Raw genomic sequence first — 25255 nt, 5'->3', positions numbered from 1 at the left:
ACGGAGACGAGTACCGGTACGTCCCAATTCTGTAAAAAACTGGCGTGTTTTCAATGCACATCTCTAATAAGGGTGCATTTCCTTCCTCTGACAACACCAGCATTGTGTTGTGATGCAGTCGTGCAGGTCGGATCCTGCGGAAACACGCTGGAAGAAGGTGAGCAAAGGTGGTACATTCCTCCTGGTGTGTCCCAACACAACTGACTGGACCAGTTTTTCATCCGGAGACAAAATGCGACTGTTTCACCCCTCCCCCTCTCTATATCGTCTAATCTTCCGTTTAGAATGAATATATTCACATGCTCAAGCATGTCTGTGGATTTCTGACGATATTGTGTGAGTTTTAGCTGACAGCTGCAAGACTTTGAGGCGGGGTGTTTGACTGAACTCCTCTTTGTAACTTCCTGCTAAACCAGGGGTGTCCAAACTGTTTCCACCGAGGGCCGCACACTGGAAAATGAAAGGATGCAAGGCCACTTTGATATTTAGTACACTAACACACGTAGATATGCTAAGTTATACATCCAGTGGTGTGAAGAGAGTTTGCCCGCATCCTGATTTATTATTTTTCAAACTTAAATGTTTCAAATCATCAAACAAATTTAAATATTAGTCAATGACAACTCAAGTGAACGCAAAAAGCAGTTTTAAAAGGAATTTTTTTATGATTAAGGGAGAAAAAAAATCCAAACCTACATGGTCCTGTGTGAAAAGGTGATCGCCCCCTAAACATAATAACTGGTTGGGACACCCTTAGGAGCAACAACTGCAATCAACTTGCGATGAGTCTCTTACAGCGCTGTTGAGGAATTTTGGCCCACTCATCTTTGCAGAATTGTTGTAATTCGGCCACATTGGAGGGTTTTCCAGTATGAACCCCCTTTTTAAGGTCATGCCACAGCATCTCAATAGGATTCAGGTCAGGACTTTGACTAGGCCACAGGTGGCCGGACTTTCTCCTTCAGAATTTTTTGGTAGACAGCAGAATTCGTGGTTCCATTTATCACAGCAAGTCTTCCAGCCCCAGACCATCACACTCCCACCACCATATTTTACTGTTGGTATGATGTTCTTTTTCTGTAATGCGCCTTTACTTATACGCCAGATGTAATGGGACACACACCTTCCAAAAAGTTTAACTTTTATCTCGTCAGGCCACAGAGTATTTTCCCAAAGGTCTTGGGGATCATCAAGATGTTTTCTGGCAAAATTGAGACTAGCCTCAATGTTCTTTTTATTCAGCAGTGGTTTTGGTCTTGGAACTCTGCCATGCAAGCTGTTTTTGCCCAGTTTCTTTTTTATGGTGGAGTCATGGACACTGACCTTAACTGAGGCAAGTGAGGCCTGCAGTTTTTTGGATGTTGTTGTGGGGTCTTTTGTGACCTCTTGGGTGAGTCGTCACTGTGCTCTTGGGGGCATTTTGGTTGTCCGGCCACTCCTGGGAAGGTTCACCACTGTTTCATGTTTTCACCATTTGTGAAATGGCTCTCACCGTGGTTCGCTTGAGTCCCGTTATTTTTCCTCATAATATTATGACGTTATTCTCATACAAATTTTCTTGTTAGATTAAAACATTTTGTCTTAATATTTGGACTTTATTCTCGTAAAATTACTTGTTTTTTTTGTTGTTTTTCTTTAGTTTTCGTGTTAAATTCTATATTTGAAATGTGCTGTGTGCCAATAAAAAATAAAATAAAACGCTTTGAACACCCTGTACTAAGCATTTGAAGAAAGATTGTTTGTGACCAGGAAGTGTGCCACACTTTCCCAGAAGCGTGTGACAAGGATGTAAAAACACTTTTAAAATGCCAACTTGATCATCAGGCTTCCTGAGGATTTTTAAAAATGGCATTGTAACAGTTCCTGCATTTTTCTGAACAGTCTTTCCTCATATTTTGTGGGCTCTTGCGAGAGCATTGCTGACTGCGAGCAATCTTTTGACGTGCTAGACTGGACTTGACGTGACAAATGAAAAAAATACCATGTAAAACACGTCTGAAAACAACCTCCCCGATGCAAGTGTCGGCATGCTAGCTTCATCAAGTTGCTACAGTATTTGATTGCTTTGCCTTTCAGCATGTACGCGCTCAACTTTGTCTGTAAACACTGTTGGCTCATGACTTGTTAGTGGCGAACTTTATTTGCAAAATATTAGTAGTGTCTGTCAGAAGTAACATGTTTTAGTAGCATGTTGAAAGGCGGTATATGAGAGTACATAAGAGAAGGCTGAAGCCTTGGTGGTCCGGTGGATCCCCGCACATTTACGATGCAGCATTCACAAATTTGTGGATTTGTGTCCAAAAAATGATTTTTTATGTTTTTCTCTGAAAATAAAGTGTCTTCCTTATTCACCCTAAACTGGTAATTCTTTATAAATATATGATAACACAGCTAAAATGTACAGCATACATGTACCACTTTAAAAAGAATGTTTATGTTTTTATGCTTCACTGATAATATTTTTTTGTCAAACGCTTTCACACTTTGTTCGGCAGTCCTTGAACGCACCATACTTGCTGTGAGATGCGACGCAAGTTCTGGACCTGGTAATTACAAGAATCAGTCTTTTTGCAAATGTTGATCCAAAATGAGAGGAGAGTGTCACCTCACGCTAGCAGGAGGGTTTGAAGGGGAGAGGTGCGCGAGCAAAAGTAGACATTTGATGGGCGACTCAATGACTTGTGGATTTTCGCCATTGATCTACTGCACACCCTAATATATAAATGTGCAATACATACACAATAATCTATGTTGTTCCAGTCACAAGTTTATGATGTATATACTGTACGTATATAAAAGATATGTGTTCAAACGTTGGACTGTTTTTAGGATATTGCCTGAAACCACCGCCACAACAGATTTGAAATAAATCAGTCAACATGTGACTCTCAGCATTATTATAAGATGTGCCACAAAAATAAGAACTTTACCATTTAAGACTTACAGTAGAGCCACACTTTTCGCGGTACTTACGTATGATAACGATGATCAAAAGAACAGATGACTCAGAGTCCGCGTTTACGTCTGTGGTGGGTCCGCCTCAAAGTCACTCTGAAGCGGCTAGAGCGGGAGCACGACGCCCTCCTGCTCTGCTGGCCGCTTGGCCGTCCCGGCTAGCTGTTGGGGAAGGCATTTCTCCAACATAAACCACATTGCTTGCCTGTTGTAATTCCAGATAGTTCTTACTTACCGTTCCTCACTGCAAGTTCTGAGGCCGAATTATTATATTTCATTTTCACTTCTGCGTCTCACAGCAACTATGGTGCATTCAAGGCCCACGGAGCAAAATGAACTTGATGAAAAAACATTATCAGTGAAACATAAAGACATAAACAACACTATGGGCTTTTTAACAGTGGTAAATGTACGGTCATCACCTATTTATAAATCATTACTGACTCAGGGTGAATTGTTTCTGTTTCTGGAGGAATAATAAATACTAATAATAAATTAACTAACTAACTAAAACTAAAAATAATAAATAAATTGCATTTATTTATTGCATTTATGCATAAATAAATTGCTCAATATGCATTTCTTTACACTTTACACTGTACTCTTTACTTGCGTATCTTGGTTGCTGCTGTAACAAGTAAATTTCCCCGCTGTGGGATAAATAAAGTACAAATACAAATACAAATACAAATACAAATAAAATAAAAAAATAAAAATTTGGGGGACCAGATATCCGCAAATTTGCGAGGTTGATGCTGAATTGCGATCCGCTGTAAACCGGTGGATTTACCTCTTTGACCTCTACTTCCACGCCTGTAGTCAATGAAATGAATGCAAAACTAAAAACTTTGCAGTAGGAGTTCATTTCTGTCCCTCAAGCTATTACCTAAACTTGTACAACTCCCAGGAGTATTTACTTTACTCCAATGTAATGTTGTACCTTTTCCAAAGGCAAAAATGTACAAGCATGTTCCCAAGCTGCGTCAGGTCCCAGCTGACTTCGGGCGAGAGGCGGGGTACCCGCTGGAGTGGCGGCCAGCAGGACTCATACGGACAAACAGCCGTTCTCCCTCACATTCATACCTATAGGCAAGCTAATTAACCTAGTGTGGGAGGAAGGTACCCGGAGAAAACCTACGCACGCACGGGGAGAACATGCAAAGTCCACCCAGAGATGCCCGAACAAAAATACGAACCCATATCTTCCATATCTCCTGACTTTGTGGCCAACATGCTGCTAGGCCCACAATGATAGGGCATTGAAAACCAATATTCTTATTAATAGTGGTAGACAAGTTACTTCCAAAATCTAATACATTTTCTATCACCACTTTCATGGTTAAGTAATGCTTTATTTGTTTCGGACATGCTTAACCGGTTACATGAAAGGACCATCACATGATCACAGTTTCACAATTCATGTTTGAAAAGAAGTAGGAAGAAGCGGATTGTGTTTAATTTGACCCGTCTATGCGGAACCACAACAACAGATTACTAATGATACTAATGTTAATAATAGAGCTCCTTTCCATGAACACATTAACGTGTAGTTATTCATCCTTGTTTGTCATAACTTCATGTAGTCATTTACTAAAAACAATGACTGCCATGGCGTACTTCCAGAAGAGACACGACCTACTTGGCGTGTGCGCACACTGAAGTGACATCACGACCCATCGGTGATGCTGCTATCATGATGATGAATCAACAGTCGCTGAAAAGCCAGCGGGTGACAGCGAAGGAAGGCGGGACTTAAACAGAAATCCCAGTCACAGCAAGAGAAGTAACATGTGCCGACTGACTACATGGAATTACGGAAGACATTTCAAACCCAGCAGGATTTTTGTTTTTTTTTTTATGCACGCTAGTAATGCCTTACATCCTCGGTACGCGTACCCCCAGGGGTACACCTATTGTCATGGCGGTACGTGAATAAAATGAAACTTTAAAAAAATGAGCGCCTAACCCTCACAATTACGAGTGCGCATGAATGCCTCACGGCACAAGAAGAATGGAGCAGAAAGGAGACAGCGTTATTGCTCTGTGTGCATCGATGGAACAAATAAGTACATTTAATGATTATTTAGTGCATCAAGAGTGTTTAATCTTGAAGATATTATTTATATTGGTGTTCCAATCCCCTCACGGCACAGAAAACTTCTCACTCTGAGTGGTAACATGTCACTACCAACACTGTCCAGGAAGTATCCAGCCATTCAAAAAGAGCTTGATGTCTCCATGGTCCATTCTTCACGGCTCTTTGGAACGTCTAATGCAGCACGGTGGAAATGTGGTTAGCATGTTTGCCTCACAGCCACCAGGCCGGGGCGTATTGAGTCATTGGGGCCCTCCATACATTGCCATGTTTTTAAATAACCCCCCTCTAGCCTTCTCCTCCCCACTGGCGTAATTTCATTTTTCTCCACAAATGCTGTAACAACAAGTACTTACTTACACAATTTCCAAAGCTACAACGCACTTTCAAGAAGTCGTGTGAAGACCAGCCATGACATTCATGACATTCATGACATTCCCCCCAAACTAGCATATCAACATCCCACCTTCCTTTACCTCCCACCCGTCAATAATAAAAATCAAACATAAAATACTCGTATAGGACCCGTACGACCCCAAAATACCAGGGGTGTCCGAGACACTCAGTTCACAAGATGAAAGGATGCACGAGGTTGGGTCTCGAGAACTAGACGAGACTTTAACATGATCTTTAAGAAAAGCACGATGAAAAACGATTAGAAATATATGACAATATATTGCAATCTACTCATTTAATATCGACTACGTTGCCTTGTATTGCTTCTCAGGAGGCTACACTCTTCTTCATTCTGTGTGTATGCAAGCGGCCCCGCCTCCACCCACTGAGACAAAGAGACTGTATGACAGACAAATGGGCTCACTCCGTCCATGCTGTTGTTCTATGGACCCAAACGCACCAAGGTGCTGAAACCAATGCCCAGAGTGAACTCTCTTCGAGGAAAACAGACATGCATGAACATGGCAACATATCGACAAAGGCAAAGTTATCGAGTCCATTTTCATTTATCGTGAGATGAATTTATTTATTGTTGACTGTTTTCTTCTGAACGAGAAATCTTGTCGCGTTTTAGTCTTGCGAGATCTTGCGACCGGAGAAAACCCTACAAAAGACCCACCAATTTTGTGTCCCCAGAGTCAGGCGAATAATTCAACGCCGAAAGCCGCAGTTCCACTCACGAACGTACACACCCACTTTATCATCCACTTGGCGTCGATCCCTGTGTCCCAGTACTCCACGGGTGAAATGTAATCCAGTCAAAAAATGGCAAAAGTTAGTGAATTCATTAGTTCATTGACAAGTTGGGCTCCGTGGCATAAACACCGGCTGCCAGGATCCCAGGTTGGGGTGTGACATCACTCTTTTTGCGCGTCTGGCGTGCAGCACCACCCTTGCTTAAATACACGCCACATAGTGCGTTTTTTGAACCGTATTATACACAGGGCACGGTATGTATAGATCTATAGAGATAGATAATGATGATATACTGTAGATAGAAAAAGAACCTGTAAATGTTCACATTGTACATGATGCCACACAGTGTTCTTCTGGCTGAGTATCCAATGGTGATGCGCTTAAAGACATCTGTAGACTCACTTGTGGAACTATGTGGCCGTTCCAATGCGCTAACAAGTTTGTTTTACTACCGTCTTCCTGAATCAATCAGTAACATGGAATAGTCCTTTGCAAAATGATCATGATAGATTATGCATTGTGATGTACTTTTATGGCTGAAATACGACTAAAACAGTAACATGTACTTTAAATTGGGAAAAAATCCAATAATCCGTTTTTATGAGACGTTTGGGGGCCCCAGGAAATTGCCTGTGTTTCCCTAATGGTAAGTCCGCCCCTGCTTGCAGTCATAACCTTTTTTTGTCCAAGGGTTGGATATTGATCACCACGCAATGGTTGTATTGCGATAGAAATGAAATAGTGCGATGATATCGTACCATCATGAGCTACACCTTGGTCGTTGAAATGACGCACGGCCAGACATCCACAAGAAGACAATATGTTGAAATGTTGGCGCATGCATGTATTCAGTGGAGGGTGTGTCTGTCTCACCATCTGTGAGGCATGTTGAAACAGGTTAGGACAAAAGAACGCGTCGGCCCTTGGTAACATGGAGCACAAAACACTGCTCACAAGGCGCAGTCGCTGAGCAGAAGCGCAGTACGTGCACTGAAAAGACACGCAACAAGGAAAGGTGACTTCAGGTCATGAAATGTGACTTTGAAGAGTTTTACACCATTTAGATTCTTTTCAAGCATTCCGTAGTTGGTGTGAAGTGTGACATGTCGTGGAAAGAAGGACAGTTGGGGTGGGCGGGTCGATTTGAATATCCACAACATTGATACCAAGGGAAGGATCACTAGGCTGATGGTATCAATATTTTTCAGGTCTGATCTATGAATACTGTCACAAATATCTGTCTGTGTTTTTCATTGTGTTGTTCATGTTGTTGCATTCGTTCATGTTGTCATATTGTTTAAACGAGAGCCTGTAGGTTGTTTTTATTTTTATTTTGTTTAGCTCACTGAGCAATATTGACATTTTTGTTTTGTTCAAACAATCGTAGGTAATAAAAGGGAGAAAGGAAATAATCATATTATTTTGTTGCTATTTGTCTTATACTGTTGTATTTATATATATTTCAATTGTTCATAATAAGCATGATGATGAAAATACAGGCAATCCCTTGCCACTTCACGGCTTCACTCTATCACCCATCCATCCGTTTTCTATTCCGCGTATCCTCACAATTTTTTTAAAATAATTAATAAATGACCGCTGTTTCATGGTAGACTGTGGCCTATTATTTGTTTTCAAATATGCAATTTAAGCAAATGTTACATATTCTGGGCATAAATTAAGCATTTTCAAGTATGAAAATTGATAAATGAAGGAAAATATAAATATAAGGCATTCAGAAGATGTCATCTGTAGTATTGTACGCTGGTCACTAGGTGTCAGTAATTACCCTGTCAGCAATTATTAGGAGACAATAGCCACGGCAGGAAGTACGCTGTCCAGAAAAAAAACAAGGAACTCTCCTAATACTAGTCTATGTTATGTCTAATATGTCTTATTTTTGCTATGTGTACTATAGTGGGTAATACTTGGCGGACTGTGGAGTGTTATTTAATCTCTAATAATGTTAAAACCCGTATTTAGAAGGTTGTAAACATGTTTCCTGTGCTCTAACTGCGGAAATATTCCTTTTATAAATAAGGAATTCTACTGTGTGGAAATCCTCCAGTTAACCACGACAAACGAGGGTTTACTGTATTTATTTTCATTTGCCTAAAATCTTTATTTTGTGTTTTATTCTTATTATATTCTGATCAACAAGTTAATACGCAAAACAAACAAAAAAAATCAATGCTCTTGAAAGGGTATCGTTACTTGGTATCGGGTCGATACCAAAATGAGTAGTATCGTCCACTCCTGGTATGAGACATGCAAAGAAGGGAGGAACATCTGCTCTTTTTCTTGTTGGATTCTAACCACACCCACAAACACACACACACACACACACACACACAAACACACATTTCTCAAGCCTGCTTTTGTCTACCTGTCTTCTTCTTCTTCGCGGCTCCAAAGGATTTCCAAAAAGAATGGACTGAATGTGCAGGACACACGTTGAACCGATCGTCGTCTTGATTTAAAATGGACTAAAGAAGTCTTTTTTTTTTCTTTTTTGTTGGTAAGATGACAACTTCAATTTCTTCTGGTGCGTTTGGATGCAGTCTGTCAATTCACGTTTCTGGCCAACTGGAAACCTTCAACTTAACACGTCAATGCTTATTTATATGATTGATATCATTAAGTAGAATCGAACATGCCAAGAACAGTAAGGGAAAAGCTTGTGCATAATGGGGGGTGTTTTCTATGGTTTCTTCTGCGTTAAAGCCACGTTTTTGTGGCATGACTAAATGTACTTAGTAGGAGTTTACTGTATAAAATGAGTGGTTACACATCAATATGCCCATTGCTTGTGTGTAACATCTTTGTCAGCATAAAAAGTATCAACTATTTAAAAAAAATAGTGTATATCTGTAGTAAATAGTGTAAACCAGCATTCAACTAATTTGACCTTTTTTTAAATTATGTAAATAAATAGCATGGAGTAAACCCTGATAGTTTTACATGTATTAAAATGAATCAAATCTACCCTTAACTGTACCTTATCAGTTATGTTAACAAGAAATCTTCGTTAAAATAGGGTTGAAGTTACGCAACACCTATGAGGAATATCAGTAGGTGTTTTTTACCAGTGGAAAATCACCGACGTATGGCAAAATGTACTTAATGGGAAGATATGTGAAAATAAGTGAATTTTAGTTCTATGTGGCAACCGGACTGAATCTATGGTAAAATAATATCATGCTAATAATCATATAACCAGTCAGGGTTGGTTCAACTGGTGTGGCCTTGTCATATTGTTGTGTTGTTGTACTGTAAATGTTCCGCCACACTATGAATGTGTCCTTGAGTGATTATATCAAAACTTTGATCAAGTGAATTTGAAAAGCTTGTCCTCTCCTTCCGCTTCAAGCCTCGTAAAGAAGAAGACTTCCAACAAGGAGATATTTGACTACCGCCAGCCAAAGACATGGACTGGAAGACCTTCCAAGCGCTCCTAAGCGGGGTGAACAAGTACTCCACAGCCTTCGGGCGCATATGGCTCTCTGTGGTGTTCGTCTTCAGGGTGATGGTGTACGTGGTGGCGGCTGAGCGGGTGTGGGGCGATGAGCAGAAGGACTTTGACTGCAACACCAAGCAGCCCGGCTGCTCCAACGTCTGCTATGACCACTTCTTCCCCATCTCTCACATTCGTCTGTGGGCCCTCCAGCTCATCTTCATCACCTGCCCGTCCTTCATGGTGGTGATGCACGTGGCCTACCGCGACGACCGTGAGCGCAAGCACCGAGCTAAGCACGGCGAGACCGCCAAGCTATACAACAATACGGGCAAGAAGCACGGCGGCTTGTGGTGGACATACCTCATCAGCCTTTTTGTCAAGACGGGTATCGAAGCGGCCTTCCTCTACATCCTCCACTATGTCTACGACAGCTTCTACCTGCCCAGGCTGGTCAAGTGCGAGGTGCTGCCTTGCCCCAACATTGTGGACTGCTACATCGGCCACCCCACTGAGAAGAAAGTCTTCACCTACTTCATGGTGGGGGCTTCTGCGCTCTGCATTGTACTCAACATCTGCGAGATCATTTACCTCATCTCCAAGCGAATTGTAAGAATTGCAAACAAACACAAGCGGCGCAGCCAGAACATCCTTGTGCCTCTCCATGACGAGCACAAGGACGAAACCTTCAACAACTGTGTCCAGCCTCCCTCCAAGATGGACCTGAAGGACAAGCCTCCGTCGTTCAAATTGGCAAACAAACCAGAGTACAGACTTTCCAAGCTGAAGCTTGAGGAGAAGATTCGGGCCTCTGCTCCAAATTTGTCCCTTCCTTACTGAGCCTACCCAAAGGAGACCTGAAGATGAAAAACACGAGCAGTGCTTTGGGTCATGACTCATTTCATACACACATTCGCAACTGCAAGCCAAGCCGTAGTGCGTGTGAAAGTTGAGTCATTGACCGCCAGCGACAATCCTGTTGGGCCCCCGCGTCCACACCTTAAGACTCTTTCCAAGCTTATGAACTTTGTAAGTCATCATCGCCAATACAGCACATTGATTTCTTATAAATACCGTACGTGGCATTCTTCTGGAACACAATGGTCTTTATACCTTTTCAGTCGCAGTCTTCTCGCTCTGTATTGTGAGGCGAGTTGTGAGCGCACAGGGAGGTATGACAGAGGTGTATTCGGCTGTACATTTCATCCAGCTTTTCTACTTCATTTGCAACGTTCACATGTTGATATAACGATGACACCTGCGAGCAGGGCCCAGGTTACTGAAGAGTGGTAATGATTCTGGAATGTGGACACACGACTAAGGCTGAGAACTGTGCTTACAAGTATGCTAACTGGCCCCAAAACTTGTTTTTCAGTGTTTTTTTTTAACATGACTGGACCTATAAAGGTGAGAAAATGCATTACCTGCCTCTCATTGTGTGTTTTAGCTTTTTTGTACACAACCTCACCTCCTTCTAAGACCACTGTTGATTTAAATCAGGAGAAAGGAATGCTGCTGTCGAGTGCTGTGCGGGATAACACTCCAGGGGTAGTGGACTGATATCACTGTCCCCCAATTGTACCATATGTGTTTAACACTTGTTTATTTTTATACATATTAAATTTATTGAACTAATGCCTCATGTCTGGTTAGAGACACCACACTGTGAACTCCCTCCTCCCGCCCTCCAACATCAACCGTCACCAGACGTAATTAGAACACGAAATGATGTTATTTAATGGAGCTGCGAATCATGATGACAAAGTATTTTGGATACTTTTAGGAGCAGTCTCAAGTCCACAGTAAGAATCTCAGCCTGCCTGTCAGACAGGTTCCGATTTGGCGTGGCAGGAAAAAGGAAACTGTTTACTCTAAATGACTTCCTTAACAAACTGAAGAAATGAAATGCAAAACATGTCCGAATCCTGATCAGGTTGAATAACTATTAAGTTAGGAAGTTTGCTTATAGCAATGTCATGAAACAGACTCAATGATTCAGATTAAAACACGTGAGATTTCTGTTTGGAGAAAATCTGTCTGGTGAGAACAGGGCAGCCAGAAGCCAATCAAATTCAATCAATCAACTATGGCATTTATGAATGACACCCACACTTAACGCTCACTATAGACCTTGTAATCCAACCTACCTCGGAGTTCCCAGCTTCAGCAAGTGACGTGTGGCTGTTTTTCCTGTCGTCAAATGTTCCAGGAACGAAAAATGGCAAGTAGGGACAGCTGTAGCCAAGCAGAAGCAGTAGTAATTCTACATTTGAGCAAAGGTACTTAAGATTTGTCAGCTCAAAAAACATAGATGTTTGGGCTTGTCTGGACCCTTAATCACAGAGCGGTTCCATTTATGCTTGTTATATTTGGCTGAGCACCAACTTTACAATCACTGGTTCCGCTTGATAATACACCTCATACATTCAAGAGATTCGTGTTGACAATTTAGAGACATCGTTGCTATATTTAGCGAGTAGGGGTGCACATTAAAAGTGAAAGTCAGGAAGTGTTTCTAGTTTCAAGTATCCGTCGCCGCACCTCTTATTGTACATAAGTATTGCCGTGCAATGCCGGTTTGATGCTGGCCTGAAAGCTGCATAATCCCCTCCACAATGCAGCTTGACAGAGTCAAGAAGACAGCACTTGGACACACTCTTCTGTCGCCTGGAAACACCTCGTCTTCCTGGAAAAACAAGACAATCTGGGCTCGCCGAACATGAATGGGTGTCCAAAGTGTGGCGCAGAGGCCACCTGTGGAACGTGGCTCATTGCAGGAATAACAAAAACCCAGAAAAAGTGTAAAAAAAAAAGAGCAAAAAGGCATAATGCAACTAGAAAAAGCTCAAATGTTAATACTAATAACTAATAAACAGACAGTACGAATTGCCTGTGAGAAAATCTCATAAACGCCAATTCCGCAACTTTACAGGGTGAAAGATGACATACTACAATAAATATTGCATTATTATATTTATTGTTATTATTATATATTATGATCACGGGCCACACAGTGAGCTAGTGGTTAGCATGTTGGCCACACAGTCAGGAGATCGGGAAGACGTGGGTTTGAATCTCTGTTGGGCATTTCTGTGTGCAGTTCGCATGTTCTCCCCGTGTGTGTGTGGGTTTCCTCCCACATTCCAAAAACATGCATGTTAGGTTAATTGGTGACTCTAAATAGTCCATAGGTATGAATGTGAGTGTGAATGGTTGTTTGTCTATATGTGCCCTGCCATTGGCTGGCCACCCGCCCAGGGTGTACCCCACCTCTCGCCCAAAGTCCGCTGGAATAGGCTCCAGCATACCTCCGCAACCCTAGTGAGGATAAGCGGCATAGAAGATGGATGGATTGATGGATATTATCATCACAGTGGTTTATTTGGTCTCAAAAAATGTTGACCAGAATGTTGTTTAGCGTCAATTTGTGGGACAATAAACATTTCTAAACACAACATTGTTTTATGACTTAGTTAAACAGAACAGTTTGTTTATCCAGTCATATTTTGTCATTGTACTGTTCTTAAAATGAATGTTAAAATGTCACCTTGTCTCGTTCTCGTGGATCCAATCATGTGCATCATCTCATCTTGTGACACTCTTACAAAATTTATTTCAGTTTATTTCAGTCATTCACAACTTTATATACAGTATATCCAATGGCATTTTTAAAAATAAATATAAGGGATACTTAAAGACCCATATTATTAAAAACTCATAAGATCATATTGGAGGACAGTAATTAATGCACACAAAGGACCATCAAACACTTGTGTCTTTTCCTGACATCAACAGCGGCTTCACATTTAGCTCAACTGTCCATAAAGTCAGGTTAGTAGCAACACAACCACAGAGGAAAGCCTGTCCTCTGCAGACGTCAGGACCGGCTCTATTTAAGGCACTGTTGCAGCTACGCCATCAGACAATGACAACTTGAACTACTAGTTGTCATGTGCGTCATGATAACATGAAGGTGATGAGGAGGAAGACAACACCTGATGGTCTCTGGCTTGACTGTGCTCATTAGGTACCTCGCCGTTCGGTTCTTTCCTACAGTTTGCAGGTGGCCTGTGCCACTTTAGAACCGGTCTTCTTGTTGAGGCTTCGACAGATGAAAGCTCCTGCATCCATCAGTTTGGAGAGGTCCACTCCCTTGGAAGAAGCACATACTTTAAAGTTGAACTATTCCAATGATCTAACCAAATGTGTCTTATACATTCAATAACGACATCTGTCCATCCATTCATCCATTTTCTATACCACGAGTCCTCATTAGAGTCATGGGTGAGCTGGAGTCTATCCCAGCTGACTTTGGCCGCACACATAGACAAACTCACATTCATACCTAGCGTCAATTTTTGGGATGTGGGAGGAAGCCGGAGAAAACCCAGTCAAACAACACATTGAGATGCCCAAATAGGGATTCAAACCCTTGTATAAATTTCAGTCTTTCCTCTTTTATTCCCTCCCCCAAATACTTCAATATTCTTCTTAAATAAGCTTTGTAAATGTTGTTTTAGTAATTTTATGACTTTATTCCCATAGTATTTTGACTTTATTCTCATGATATGATAACCTTTTCCATCCATAACCCCAATTTTCAAAAACGTACAACTTTGTTTTTTTTGTTTCTCATATTACGACTTTTTGAAATTGACATTTTTTCTTTAGTATTTCAACACTTTGCTACTAACAACGTTATTTTTATAATACTGTATTAATCTATTCTCATAAAATTGCAATTTTTTTTCCTTGTTACAATACAGCTTTTGTTCTCTTAATATTTTGACTTTGCGTTTTTTCTGAAATTAATTAATTAATGATAGCTGTTTCGTGGTAGCATATGGTCTATGTACGTCAAAACATTTTGACATACATGTGATATGTGGTATTCTGGTCACTAGGCGGCAGTACTAACACATAACATTGATGAGACATTAGCTTGCATTACATTACCTTAAGACTGCATGAAGTCAGCCATGGCATGTCCGACATGATAGTGTGGAAGTGGTAAGTTTTTGTCTTTTTAAGTTTAAACAAAATCAACTCGAGGCTAACTGGTTAGTTTGCTAGCTAGCGGTCATTTCCAGTACCTGCAGCATAAGAGTTGCGCAATCTGATGTAAACAATGAATAATAAGAGCGTAAAATGTGTATAGGCGTGTTATTGCAGTCTCCAATAATGTTAAAAACTGTATTTAGAAAGTCATTACCAGGTTTTCTATGCTCTAACTACCAAAATATTCCATTTATTAACATTGTCTATATGTGCCCTGCAATTGGCTGGCGACCAGTCCAGGGTGTACCCTGCCTCTTGCCCGAAGTCAGCTGGGATAGGCTCCAGCATACCACCGCGACCCAAATGAATGAATAAATTAATATTTTGACTTTATTTTGTAAAATGATGGCTGACATTGCCATGTTATTTAAAGTTATTTTGTGAAATTACATTTTCAGAATGTGCCGTGGGTACCAAAGTCCCCGGACAGCACTTTGAACATGCCTGGTTTTCTGAGTCAACTGACCCAGTTTGTGTACGCCCTCAAACATCATGGTTCCTAGTGACCAAGCACAAGCAACTGCTGCACTATGATAGCGACAAAGTGGGCCTGCTTACAGTTTGAATCCCAAGTCCATGAAGCATGTAGACAACATCCTCCGTTGCAACATTCCCAGAAGCTCCTTGTGCGTACGGGCAACCTCCCAGCCCAGCTATTGAAGAGTCCACCACGCTGACTCCCATCTGCAAACAAAAATAAATCAAATATCATATTTAACTCAACTGTGCATTTTTATCTTTGCAAAGGCTGCATTTTGAAACAGGTACAGGTGTGCCCATGTTATAACAACATGTATTTGAATACAGTGTTCCCTCGTTTATCGTGGGGGATAGGTTCCCAAAATACGTGAAGTCCGCGAAGTAGCCAGCTATATTTTTGTACAATTATTATATGTTTTAAGGCTGTAAAACCCCTCTCCATACACTTTTCTCAGACAGGCATTAACATTTTATCACATTTCTCTCTGGTTTAAACATCCTCAAAGTTCTAATTTCGTTTAAATGTTAATGATCAACCTACTAGGTTGGACAATAAATTATTAAGTGACTGACGCGTATTTCACTCCCCTGACTGTGCCTCATCGTTCTGGCGCTGTTGGACTGTAGCATTTTTGTATCCTTGTTAAAACATTGCTCCTGTCGTCGTATTTTCCTCACACGGTTCGCTTCTTCTGTTTCATCTATTGTTTACAGCAATGGCGGTTAACAAGCAGCTCACACGGTTAGCTAGTTTGGTAGCCATGACCACAACAGAAGACGACACAAAGGAGATTGATTGACAATGGTCTACAGCCAATCAAGACGCAGAAGACAATGGGCGGTGCAGACAGAAGAGAGAGAATAGAGAGACACCGCCGCTTCCTGCTAAAGCACAGAACTACAACACTCAACGTCCCACAGTGCATTTCTTCTTAAAGGGCCAAGTTCGGCCTGTAAAATTGCACACAAAAAAATCTGTGAAACAGCAAGTCCGCGAACGGTGAACCGCGATGGCGCGAGGGAACACTGTATTCCATTTCGAATGTAAGTGAAACAACAGACCTGCAAGGCTACAAGGATATTAGCGAGGGCCTGGCCGTACGTGTCATGACAGTGCACCGCCAGGGCATCAACTGGCACTTCTCGGCTCACCACCTCCAGCATTTCCTGCATGCTGCCTGGATTGCCAACACCGATCGTGTCGCCGAGGGAAATCTCATAGCAGCCCATGGAGTACAAACGCTTGGCCACCTGCAAAGAAAATGTAATGTCGCATCACTTGGAATAATTGAACACATCTATTACTACTACCTCAAATATGCACTCATTTTTATTGAGAGGAGGTACTGTTCTAATTGAATGCCTGAAAGAGACAGGCATTCGTGCTTTGTTGTTGTGTTTTACTTGGTAAGCTATTACTTTCCTCAGCTCTAACCCTTAGTCCAAAATATTAAACTTTTTTCTGCAGGAAGATCAAAGGTGACAAACACAACTAGTCATCTAAAGACATTATTAGACGACCCTTGTTTCTTCAGTTTGTTGTAACTTTGAATGCCTGGGACAACTAAAGGTATATTTGTCTGGACAAATATTAATTGTAACAACAAAAATAGCTCATAAAAGTTTGACATAATAGTTGATATCTACCTATTTCCAGGGTTTTCTAGATAATAACCAAAATCACTCAAGGTCTTACAAAAACTATTTTACACACTAAATTACACTCTTATGAGCTAGTTTTGTTGTCATCATTACATTTGTCCAAACAAATGTACCTTAAGTTGTACAAGAAACTGAACAAGAAACTGAAGAAACAAAGTAGTCTAATAATTTTTTCTATGACTGTATGTAGCAAAGATGTCATGTCCTTAAAGGGCTAACCGTATGTTCTGGTCTATAAACCGCTACGTTTTTCTCATGCTTTGGACCCTGCGGCTTATACAGTGATGCGGCTAATTTATGGTCATGTTGTAATCTCACGACATCGTGTATACTTCAGAACGGCCATTTTGCGCTTCATGCACACACCCTCCTCATCATAGAGAACACACGAAGAAATGCATATGACGCAGCTTTCAAGTTTCAACTGTTGATCAAGTCTGCCAGTGGATCCTGACAGCATGGAACAGTTTCGAAAGGCTGGACTACTGCCTGATGGGGCTTATTTGCCTCGAGACAAAAGTGACACCGAGAGCGACAACGAAAGAGCGAGAGACAGCAACACATGTGTGATGAAGAAATTGTGAGGCTGTTCAATTCCGACAAGCAAGAAGAAGACAGCAATGAATGACCTTTCTGGTAGGCTACTGTTTAACCAGCTGTGTTACACGCACTGTTTGGCAGTGTTTTGAAAAAAAAAAAGCATTACTTTAATTAAAAGTTTAAAAAATTTTGGGTAACATCCTTCTGTGTGGTAAATATCCCATGTTACGACGTGGACACCTGCGGCTTATAGACAGATGCGGCTTATATGTACAAATCTTTTCTTTTGCTTTAAATTTAGTGGGTGCGGCTTATTATTCAGGTGTGCTCAATAGTCCGCAAATTACAGTACTTTTTCAGAGCCGCCAATCTTGAAGAAATGTTATGAGTACTAGCCACACCCGCATTTATAACATATACTGTATAACAAAGCTTTGTTATTATTAGTTATTAATATCAACACTTCATGTTTTTCTCAATACATTATGACTTTGGCTTGATTTTTCCAATTTGTAATGTTTTTTTCTGTTTAATTTTATTTCTACAATGAAAAGCATGACGTCAACTCTGTGAGCAACCAAAGCTATAATAGAGTAATTAGCTTGTTAGTGAGCAAATGATGCTAATTAAAGAGAGAAGAGGCGTGTTAGCGCAACTGGAAGTAATAGATGTGTTACAAGTCATTCTTATTGCAAATGTTAAGCTGAAAACAGAGGAGACAGCGGTCGTGGAGGTGGGCTACAGGCCCTCTGAACGAGTTGTATTTACACAGGAAATAATGCACTAAAAGCCAACTAATCACAGTCTTTACAGTCCACATTGCCACAGCGTGAGTTTATATATATATATATATATTTTTTTTAGGTCACGTTACGCCAGAGGTTTTGCAGACAAAGGTGCACGCTGGTGCCTCGACACAGGAACATAATCCAGGTTTCAGAGATTGAACTTGAAACTGAAACAGGCAAAATGCAACAAAATGTGTACCGGGAGTGCAGCAAAGCTTATAAGCCTTTTCTAAAGTCAAAATACTTGCATACATGTGGGCAGGTCTGCCTGAACGTAACAACAATAAAGAACTTCAGGGTTTTAACCAACAACTACTCACATGTGCAACTTTGGCAGGAGCGACCTTGCCTTCGTACGGGCAGCCAAGAACGCATGACACATAGCTGTAGGGTGAATAAAAAAGCATGCGTGTTCATGAAGAAAGTATGTTTCATGTCACAAAATCATCTTACCCTCTTACTGGCACTCCTGCCTCTTTAGCAGCTTGCATGACCTCAGAAAAGCGCTGCAAACTCTCATCCACTGAGCAGTTGATGTTCTTTTTACTGAACAGCTCTGATGCAGCACCAAATATGGCAACCTCTGAGGCTCCCGCCTTCACCTGCATGACGCCAGAATAGGGAAAGATCATTGTAACATATAAGAAGGAGATGATCTGGACTAAAGTTTCTTGATACCCACAGCAGCCTGGAAGCCCTTTAGGTTGGGGGTGAGGACAGGATAAGACACCCCAGGTTTCCTACAAATCCCCTTCATTACCTCCACCTGGTCGGCCATCTGGAAAATAGAAAACATCAACACAGAAACCAATTAGTGCTCACTTTCATGGGTGGGACTGCAGTCGTACCATTTTGCATGTCAATCACAGAGAGAGAAGATACTCACTCACCTGTGGAACCCACTTGGGTGATACAAAGCTGGTGGCTTCTACTACTGACAGCCCAGATTCTGACAACATGTCTATCAAATGGATTTTTGTTTCTGTTGGGACAATAGTCTAACAAGAATAGGGTGAAACAAGATCGAAGTGGATGAAAACCCCTCAGAAGAACATTAGACCCACTTTAGACCCAAAAAACTATCAATGATCAAATAGTGTGTGTGTGTGTGTGTGTGTGTGTGTGTGTGTGTGTAATATACCAAAATGTATTCAAAGTTACCTTTTCGTTCTGAAGACCATCTCTGGGTCCCACCTCCACTACTTTCACTCTCTGCGGGAAGGTCTGACCTGCTCTCACCCCAGCCTACACGAACACACACAATACTTCTGTGATTTAAGGATAACAACGATTGACTACGCTTTTTAGCCCACTGAAAATGAATAATTTAACTTGGTGGAAGTTGTTCTGACCTTTGCTGCAAGGCTCAATAACAAGTATTGCTGTCCCATTGCTGCTGAAGCATTTTTGTTGACAAACCTCAACACGGCCGCCATGTTGGCTCTGGCTCGAGTCTGACGTCACTTCTTCTTCGTCTCCTGGGCCGCTCAGCTAAATGAGCGGCGCGTGACGCCATCTAGCGGTCAATGATTGCTTAGCACACATTGACATTGGCTACACTTGCACATACTGTCACAATGTGAAGATTACTACGTGCAAGTTTTTTACCTCGGTCAATGTTGACTTGGACCTGTGTCAAGAGATTATGCGAATCAATGTAGTATAAATATAATGCAAATATAAGTGAACATTAATCATGTCACTCATGTTTACTGTGTGGTAAGGTGTTTGATTATCTTAAACCATGCAGGATACAAAATGCGTGCAATTAATTACTGACATTTTTAATACTGTTTAAGGCAGGGTGTCCAAAAAAATGACGTATGCGGCGGATATTTATTTTTCATCTTTTGTCTACTTAATTACATGCTAAAATCAATGCAATGTAGGTCAAATATGCTTTGTAGTTAGCGCAGTGGCAACTCTGTGTTATGGCTGACAAAGCAAATTATGCTTAATTTTGTGTTTAGAATATGACAATAAAAACTTAAATGCTGGCCACAAATGTCCCCCGGGCCGGACTTTGGACACACCTGGATTAAGGTCTTTTTTGTTGATTCAGGATGACATTTCTACTCATTGAAGTCTAGAAAAATATCTTTAATGTGTTTAAAAGTAAAAAAGGAAATAAATTATAATTGGTTATACATCATAGTGCATATTTAAGTGAACAAAACAAGCAAGACATGGGTAGAAACAGAAAATCATTCAGTCCTCCATTATTCATTCCTTCTTGTTTTGTCTTGCTCAAGTGCCAACTTTCACCAAAGCTGACTGATAAAAAAGCAAAAAGGTTCCCATTATAAAAAAAAATGACATCATATTATAACACTTACACAAAGCAACAAAAAAAAACTTGGTATGCATGCTTTGGATACTGCATATACATGATAAGACTTAACAAAGGAGCTTGTCACAAAAGTACAAAAAATCTCTTTTAAATTAGTGATCAGCCAGTTATTAAGCTGACAAGATAATAGTGAATGCATACTGTATGATAAAGGTATATATTTACATCAAGAGATGACATATTTGAAGCATACATTCTCAGGTATGGCTTGAACATGCTCACCCACAGTCAATATTTGCACATGCCTCTGCACACACACTCTAAAGCAAACACACACACACTTTGGTCCAATATCACTGCAGCTCCTCATCGCTGTCATCCACTTGTTGAATGATGAGGTCGGCCCCCGAGTCCTCTGCCAGGTCGTCGTCATCTGTAGCCATCCAGGCCCTGTTACTCTCCTCCTCCTCGCCGTCCACGCCCAATAACAGAGCCGGCTCCTCGTTGGTTCCCTCCAGAGTGTCCATGGGCATACTGTCGCAGCCCACTTCCTGGATGCATGTGGCGCACATGCGGAAGCGCCTTGTGCCCTCACACACCACGTGCCCTGTCTCTTCCGTCACCGGACACTTACACTTTCTGCACACCAGTTTCCTGGCTTGATGAATCTGACAACAAGATGTGAGAAATCAGATCTATTGGACATACAGTATATGTATGTATATACACGTTATGGACAAATATATTGGGACATGCCATCATCAAACACCTTTTGGATGAACTAGAACAGAGATTGTGAGCAGGCCCCTCTAGTCCAGCATCAGCATCTGATGCTTTTTATAGCTGAATAAGAGGGACCAATTCCATATTGTGGTCCATTTTTGCTATCATAGGTGCTCCAATTCCTTTGTCCATGTGGTGTACACACACACACAATAATACAGTCATTCTGCTATTTTAGCGTGATTGTTAACATCATTTCTAGGTGGAAGATGTGCATACTGTCTCAAAGTGGCTGCGTAGGTGCTCCAGGCGTGTGAAGCGCTTATTGCAGGCCTGGCAGGGATACGGCCTCTCGCCCGTGTGACAGCGCAAGTGACGCTTCAGGTCTGCCTTCCTCTTCACCGTGTGTGTGCAGAAGGGGCATTTGAAGCGCATTATGGGGTTGGACTCTGTAAAGAAAAGGAGGAAGTGTTTATTTTTTGTCAGTCGCTGGAATGGTTTGTCTATTTTTATATGTGTCTGCTCACCTTTGTTAAAGTGTCCTATAACACCCACAATAGGTGGCAAATTGTTGTAAAGCTCCTCGGCCTTCTCTGCCTTTTGTGTCCTCGCCTCCTGGATGTCCAGGTCTTCATTCTGGTTCGAGCGGGTGTTGTTGGCCGCCTTCCTCTTATTCGCACCTCTGGAACGCCGCCGCTCAGACACTGGCAAAGTGTACAAAGGGTCCTGTGGGTCCTCTATGTCTGTGTTGAGCTCATTGGCAGGACTGTTAGGGTTAGTCTTCAATGCTGAAATGTCTTGCTCCAAGTCCTTCCCGATGTAGCTAGAATGGGATCTGGAGCTGTCCCTGGTCCAAAGTGCTGGTGGTGGACTGACAGAACGAGGGTCTGCATTCTGCTGCTGCTGCTCTCCTGTCTCCTCTCCAGCTCCACTGGTAAAGCTGCATGTCTCTGACAAGCTGTGGCAGCGATCGCTGTCTTCATCTTTTGCACTGATGTCTAGAGAGGATTTTATGAAATTCTTGCAGTAGTTGATGACATTGTTCATCTGCAGGTAACTGGCTGCAGACATCACCTCAATCACGTTGTGACTGGAGAGGTCCAGCTGGCCTGAGTAAATGAAATCCAGGATGACAGTGAACGTCTCAGGGCTGAAAACATCAAACGTGGCGTTCACAGACTCTGACATGCCATCGGGCCCCTGGGAGAGCAACATGCGGAAGTAGCCGCTGCTGGCGAACAAGACGTTGCGGTGGGCCCTGAAGAGGTGGCCCTCCACCAGCACACTGCAGTCACAGAAGAGCTCCTGACGCCTCTGCTGGTTGAGCTGCTTCAGCAGGCTGGTCTGGTGAGCCACCGTGATGTCGGCCGTGTTGAACCATCTCTGAGGCTGCCTGCAGGGCACCAAAATGCATCACAATTTGAGCCTCATTAATTCTCTGTCTCATTAATCATTCAACAAGCCAGTTCATGTGCATGCATCCTGTACACTTTTATGGAACCAGATCCTTGTTTTTCACATAATCTGGCAAAGGTCTGCTGAAAATAGCACAAGGTAACGGACGGCAGGAGCGGCTTTTCTCCAAAAAATCATTCCAAGTAAAAACCAGCAAGTGGCATTTAAAAACAAGGACGCTGAAAAAATATAACTATCTTCGAAAAAAGAAAATGCGAACACACATTGTAATAAAACTAAATCCAAATAAAATATTTTTTTAAATGTCTGTTTTATTTTTCAATTGAACCTTTTTCAGTGTCAATACTCATTTCAGTGTCTATGGAGCTTATTCTACAATGCCAAATGGTTAAATCGTGTACACCGACTGGATGGATGGGACTATTGTGAGGGTCATTGGTAATGTAGTGATTCACATAGCTGGCTTTCATAACTCTGGCTCACTTCCTGATGATCCACTGTTGCTCTTTCAAGGTGTGGACCAGCCACTTGCCCCAAATCAGCTGGAATAGGCTCCAGCTGGATGGTTGGACTGTGGGTGGAGTTTGCATTGTAGTGATACATTGGCTATTTTACTTAGAGACATAAGAGGTGCAAAATATTAGATACACAACTCACCTCAGCATATCATCATATCAAAATGTATCATTATTATTTTTGCAAAGGCAGATCTCTATGTCACTTGCGTCTGTGTGTGTGCACCTAATTCGTTGAATATGTAAATATATGCGTGCACCTCATAAATTGAACGTCTTAATTCAGGTGTGTCCCTAATACAGAAGTATAATTGTATTGTTGCTGTTGTCTACACTCGACAGGCCTGCACACGCTCCGCCCACTGAAGCTAATCCTGCACTACCATTGGCTTAAATGACCGTCAATCATAAGCCGTCATCAACTGGGCTACACCCGACACACCAGGCAGGGAGCTTCGGGTGACAAATCCATGTAATCACCCTTAATGGACACGCGGAACACATCGAAAATCCGATACTTCAAACACACAAGACCCTAATATGATAGAATGAAACATCACGACCACTCGGGTTAAAATAAACCACATTCATATATATACTATATATAAATATATATATTTACAGTAACCTATTTTCTCATCCTCATGTCGACTACGACGCGCATTCATTTTTAATGATGCGATACAGTCTGACAGCCCGATATAACCACCCGCCCGCATAGCACCGCGGTGTCCCGAATAGCTAACCAAATAAATGTAATATGTATTTCTATTTCCAGTTAAACGGTAGAGCGCCGTGGGAGCACGGCAGTCCTGCGAGGGTAAAGCGGGCAGCGGCGTACCAGAGCAGCCCTGTGTCCTGGAGCGACGCCCACTTCAGGCTCCGGCCAGCACACAATGGAAAAAAGACATTTCCGAACACAACCTAGTGGTATCTAATACATAATATTCGCAGTACACGCATCTAAAGGTTAGACGTGGCGAAACACCCGCTTTTTTTATCCAAGTGAATCCCCCTCCCCTCCACAGTCACACTTCTCGCTGGAGGTCCGGAGCATAGCGAGCAGCGGAGAGGATTTTCTTTGCTTGCCCGAACGCATCGACTCTCTCACGGCGCGAGGAATCGCCAGGACCCGTTTACGCCCCTCGCCTAATCCCCGCGACAAAACCCATCGATACTCACTGGTGGTTGGATTCACCCGACGCCCGATAGAGCCGATTCGCCCCTACATCCGCCACCATGTCCATTTTTTTATTTCCTGTAGCCTTTTCCTATCGTCCAGGGTCCACAGTGAGCCACTTCCTGCTCAGCCCTAAAGACCGAAACCCGGCGAGAGAGACGGGAGCGCTGTGCTGACGTGGGTGTTTTATTAACTGGGTGCCCGAGGGTGCAAACAGCCATTTAAAGCCCCAGCGCCCCGCTTAGGTTCTTGCAGATGAATGCTTTTTGATAATGTCTTCAAACTTTAGTGTATGCCTTAAATGACTTAACATAATTGCGACGTTCATTAAAACCATAGATTTCTTAAATCTGCAGTAGTAGATCCTCAAAAGAAAAAAAAAACTAACTACAAGACATTAATTTTACCAAAATGTTTCTTTATAGTGACCCTCAAATACAACTCAATCATACAAAACCAACCTTCAATTAATGGGTAAAAATAGCACTACCAAAACGGAGTGGACATAAATAAGATTCTCACTCACAATCATCAATCTCTCAAAAACAGTTGATTAATACGCAGGTCATCAGTTTGCAAAGGTTTGTTCCTACTATATGTTGCAGGTCGATTTTTAGTGTAAAATGGACCTTACCTACAGTAAATTAACACCTAACCTACACTGTACACAACACAGTAAATACAAATAATACAGTAACAAAGATGAGCTACATGAATTCAATGAAACTGTAATTAAAAAAGATGCATGTTATCACTGTTGATTTCACACACAGATCCTTTCACATGTTCAAGGATACCATCTTCGAGCAGCTTGGACATGCCTTGCAGCCAGTGTTGATCTGTGTTTTTTCCCTTTCTGAGCATGTTTGTGATGTATGGTTTCACTTCCAATGTGGCTTTCCTTGTCTTTGGTCCACTGCCATCAGGAGACTCTGCCTTGTGGGAGG

General features: G+C 41.8%; 3 protein-coding genes across 3 annotated transcripts; 1 reads left to right on the top strand and 2 right to left on the bottom strand.

The window, feature by feature from the left end:
* The first annotated feature begins 8535 nt into the window (after nt 1-8535).
* Nucleotides 8536-13024, top strand: gjb3 (gap junction protein beta 3). Its single transcript, XM_054797418.1, has 2 exons — nt 8536-8720; nt 9573-13024. The coding sequence occupies exon 2, from the start codon at nt 9630-9632 to the stop codon at nt 10494-10496; it is 867 nt and encodes a 288-aa protein (XP_054653393.1). The 5' UTR covers nt 8536-8720; nt 9573-9629; the 3' UTR covers nt 10497-13024.
* A 217-nt stretch (nt 13025-13241) lies between these two features.
* On the bottom strand, nt 13242-19665 carry hmgcl (3-hydroxy-3-methylglutaryl-CoA lyase). The gene is made up of 9 exons (XM_054797417.1): nt 19537-19665; nt 19346-19429; nt 19075-19182; nt 18867-18962; nt 18638-18786; nt 18505-18568; nt 16257-16445; nt 15273-15398; nt 13242-13808 (listed from the first exon to the last, which is right to left on the bottom strand). Exons 1-9 carry the CDS (start codon nt 19618-19620, stop codon nt 13707-13709), a joined length of 1002 nt encoding a protein of 333 aa, XP_054653392.1. The 5' UTR covers nt 19621-19665; the 3' UTR covers nt 13242-13706.
* A 550-nt stretch (nt 19666-20215) lies between these two features.
* zbtb8a (zinc finger and BTB domain containing 8A) lies at nt 20216-24474 on the bottom strand. Its single transcript, XM_054796750.1, has 4 exons — nt 24311-24474; nt 21725-22590; nt 21477-21646; nt 20216-21142 (listed from the first exon to the last, which is right to left on the bottom strand). Exons 1-4 carry the CDS (start codon nt 24373-24375, stop codon nt 20828-20830), a joined length of 1416 nt encoding a protein of 471 aa, XP_054652725.1. The 5' UTR covers nt 24376-24474; the 3' UTR covers nt 20216-20827.
* Between the last annotated feature and the right edge of the window lie 781 nt (nt 24475-25255).

Source organism: Dunckerocampus dactyliophorus, chromosome 13 (assembly GCF_027744805.1).
Source record: "Dunckerocampus dactyliophorus isolate RoL2022-P2 chromosome 13, RoL_Ddac_1.1, whole genome shotgun sequence".
NCBI lineage: Eukaryota > Metazoa > Chordata > Actinopteri > Syngnathiformes > Syngnathidae > Dunckerocampus > Dunckerocampus dactyliophorus.
The sequence above is the reverse complement of the archived record's forward strand: the minus strand, read 5'-3'. Positions and strand labels throughout refer to the sequence as shown.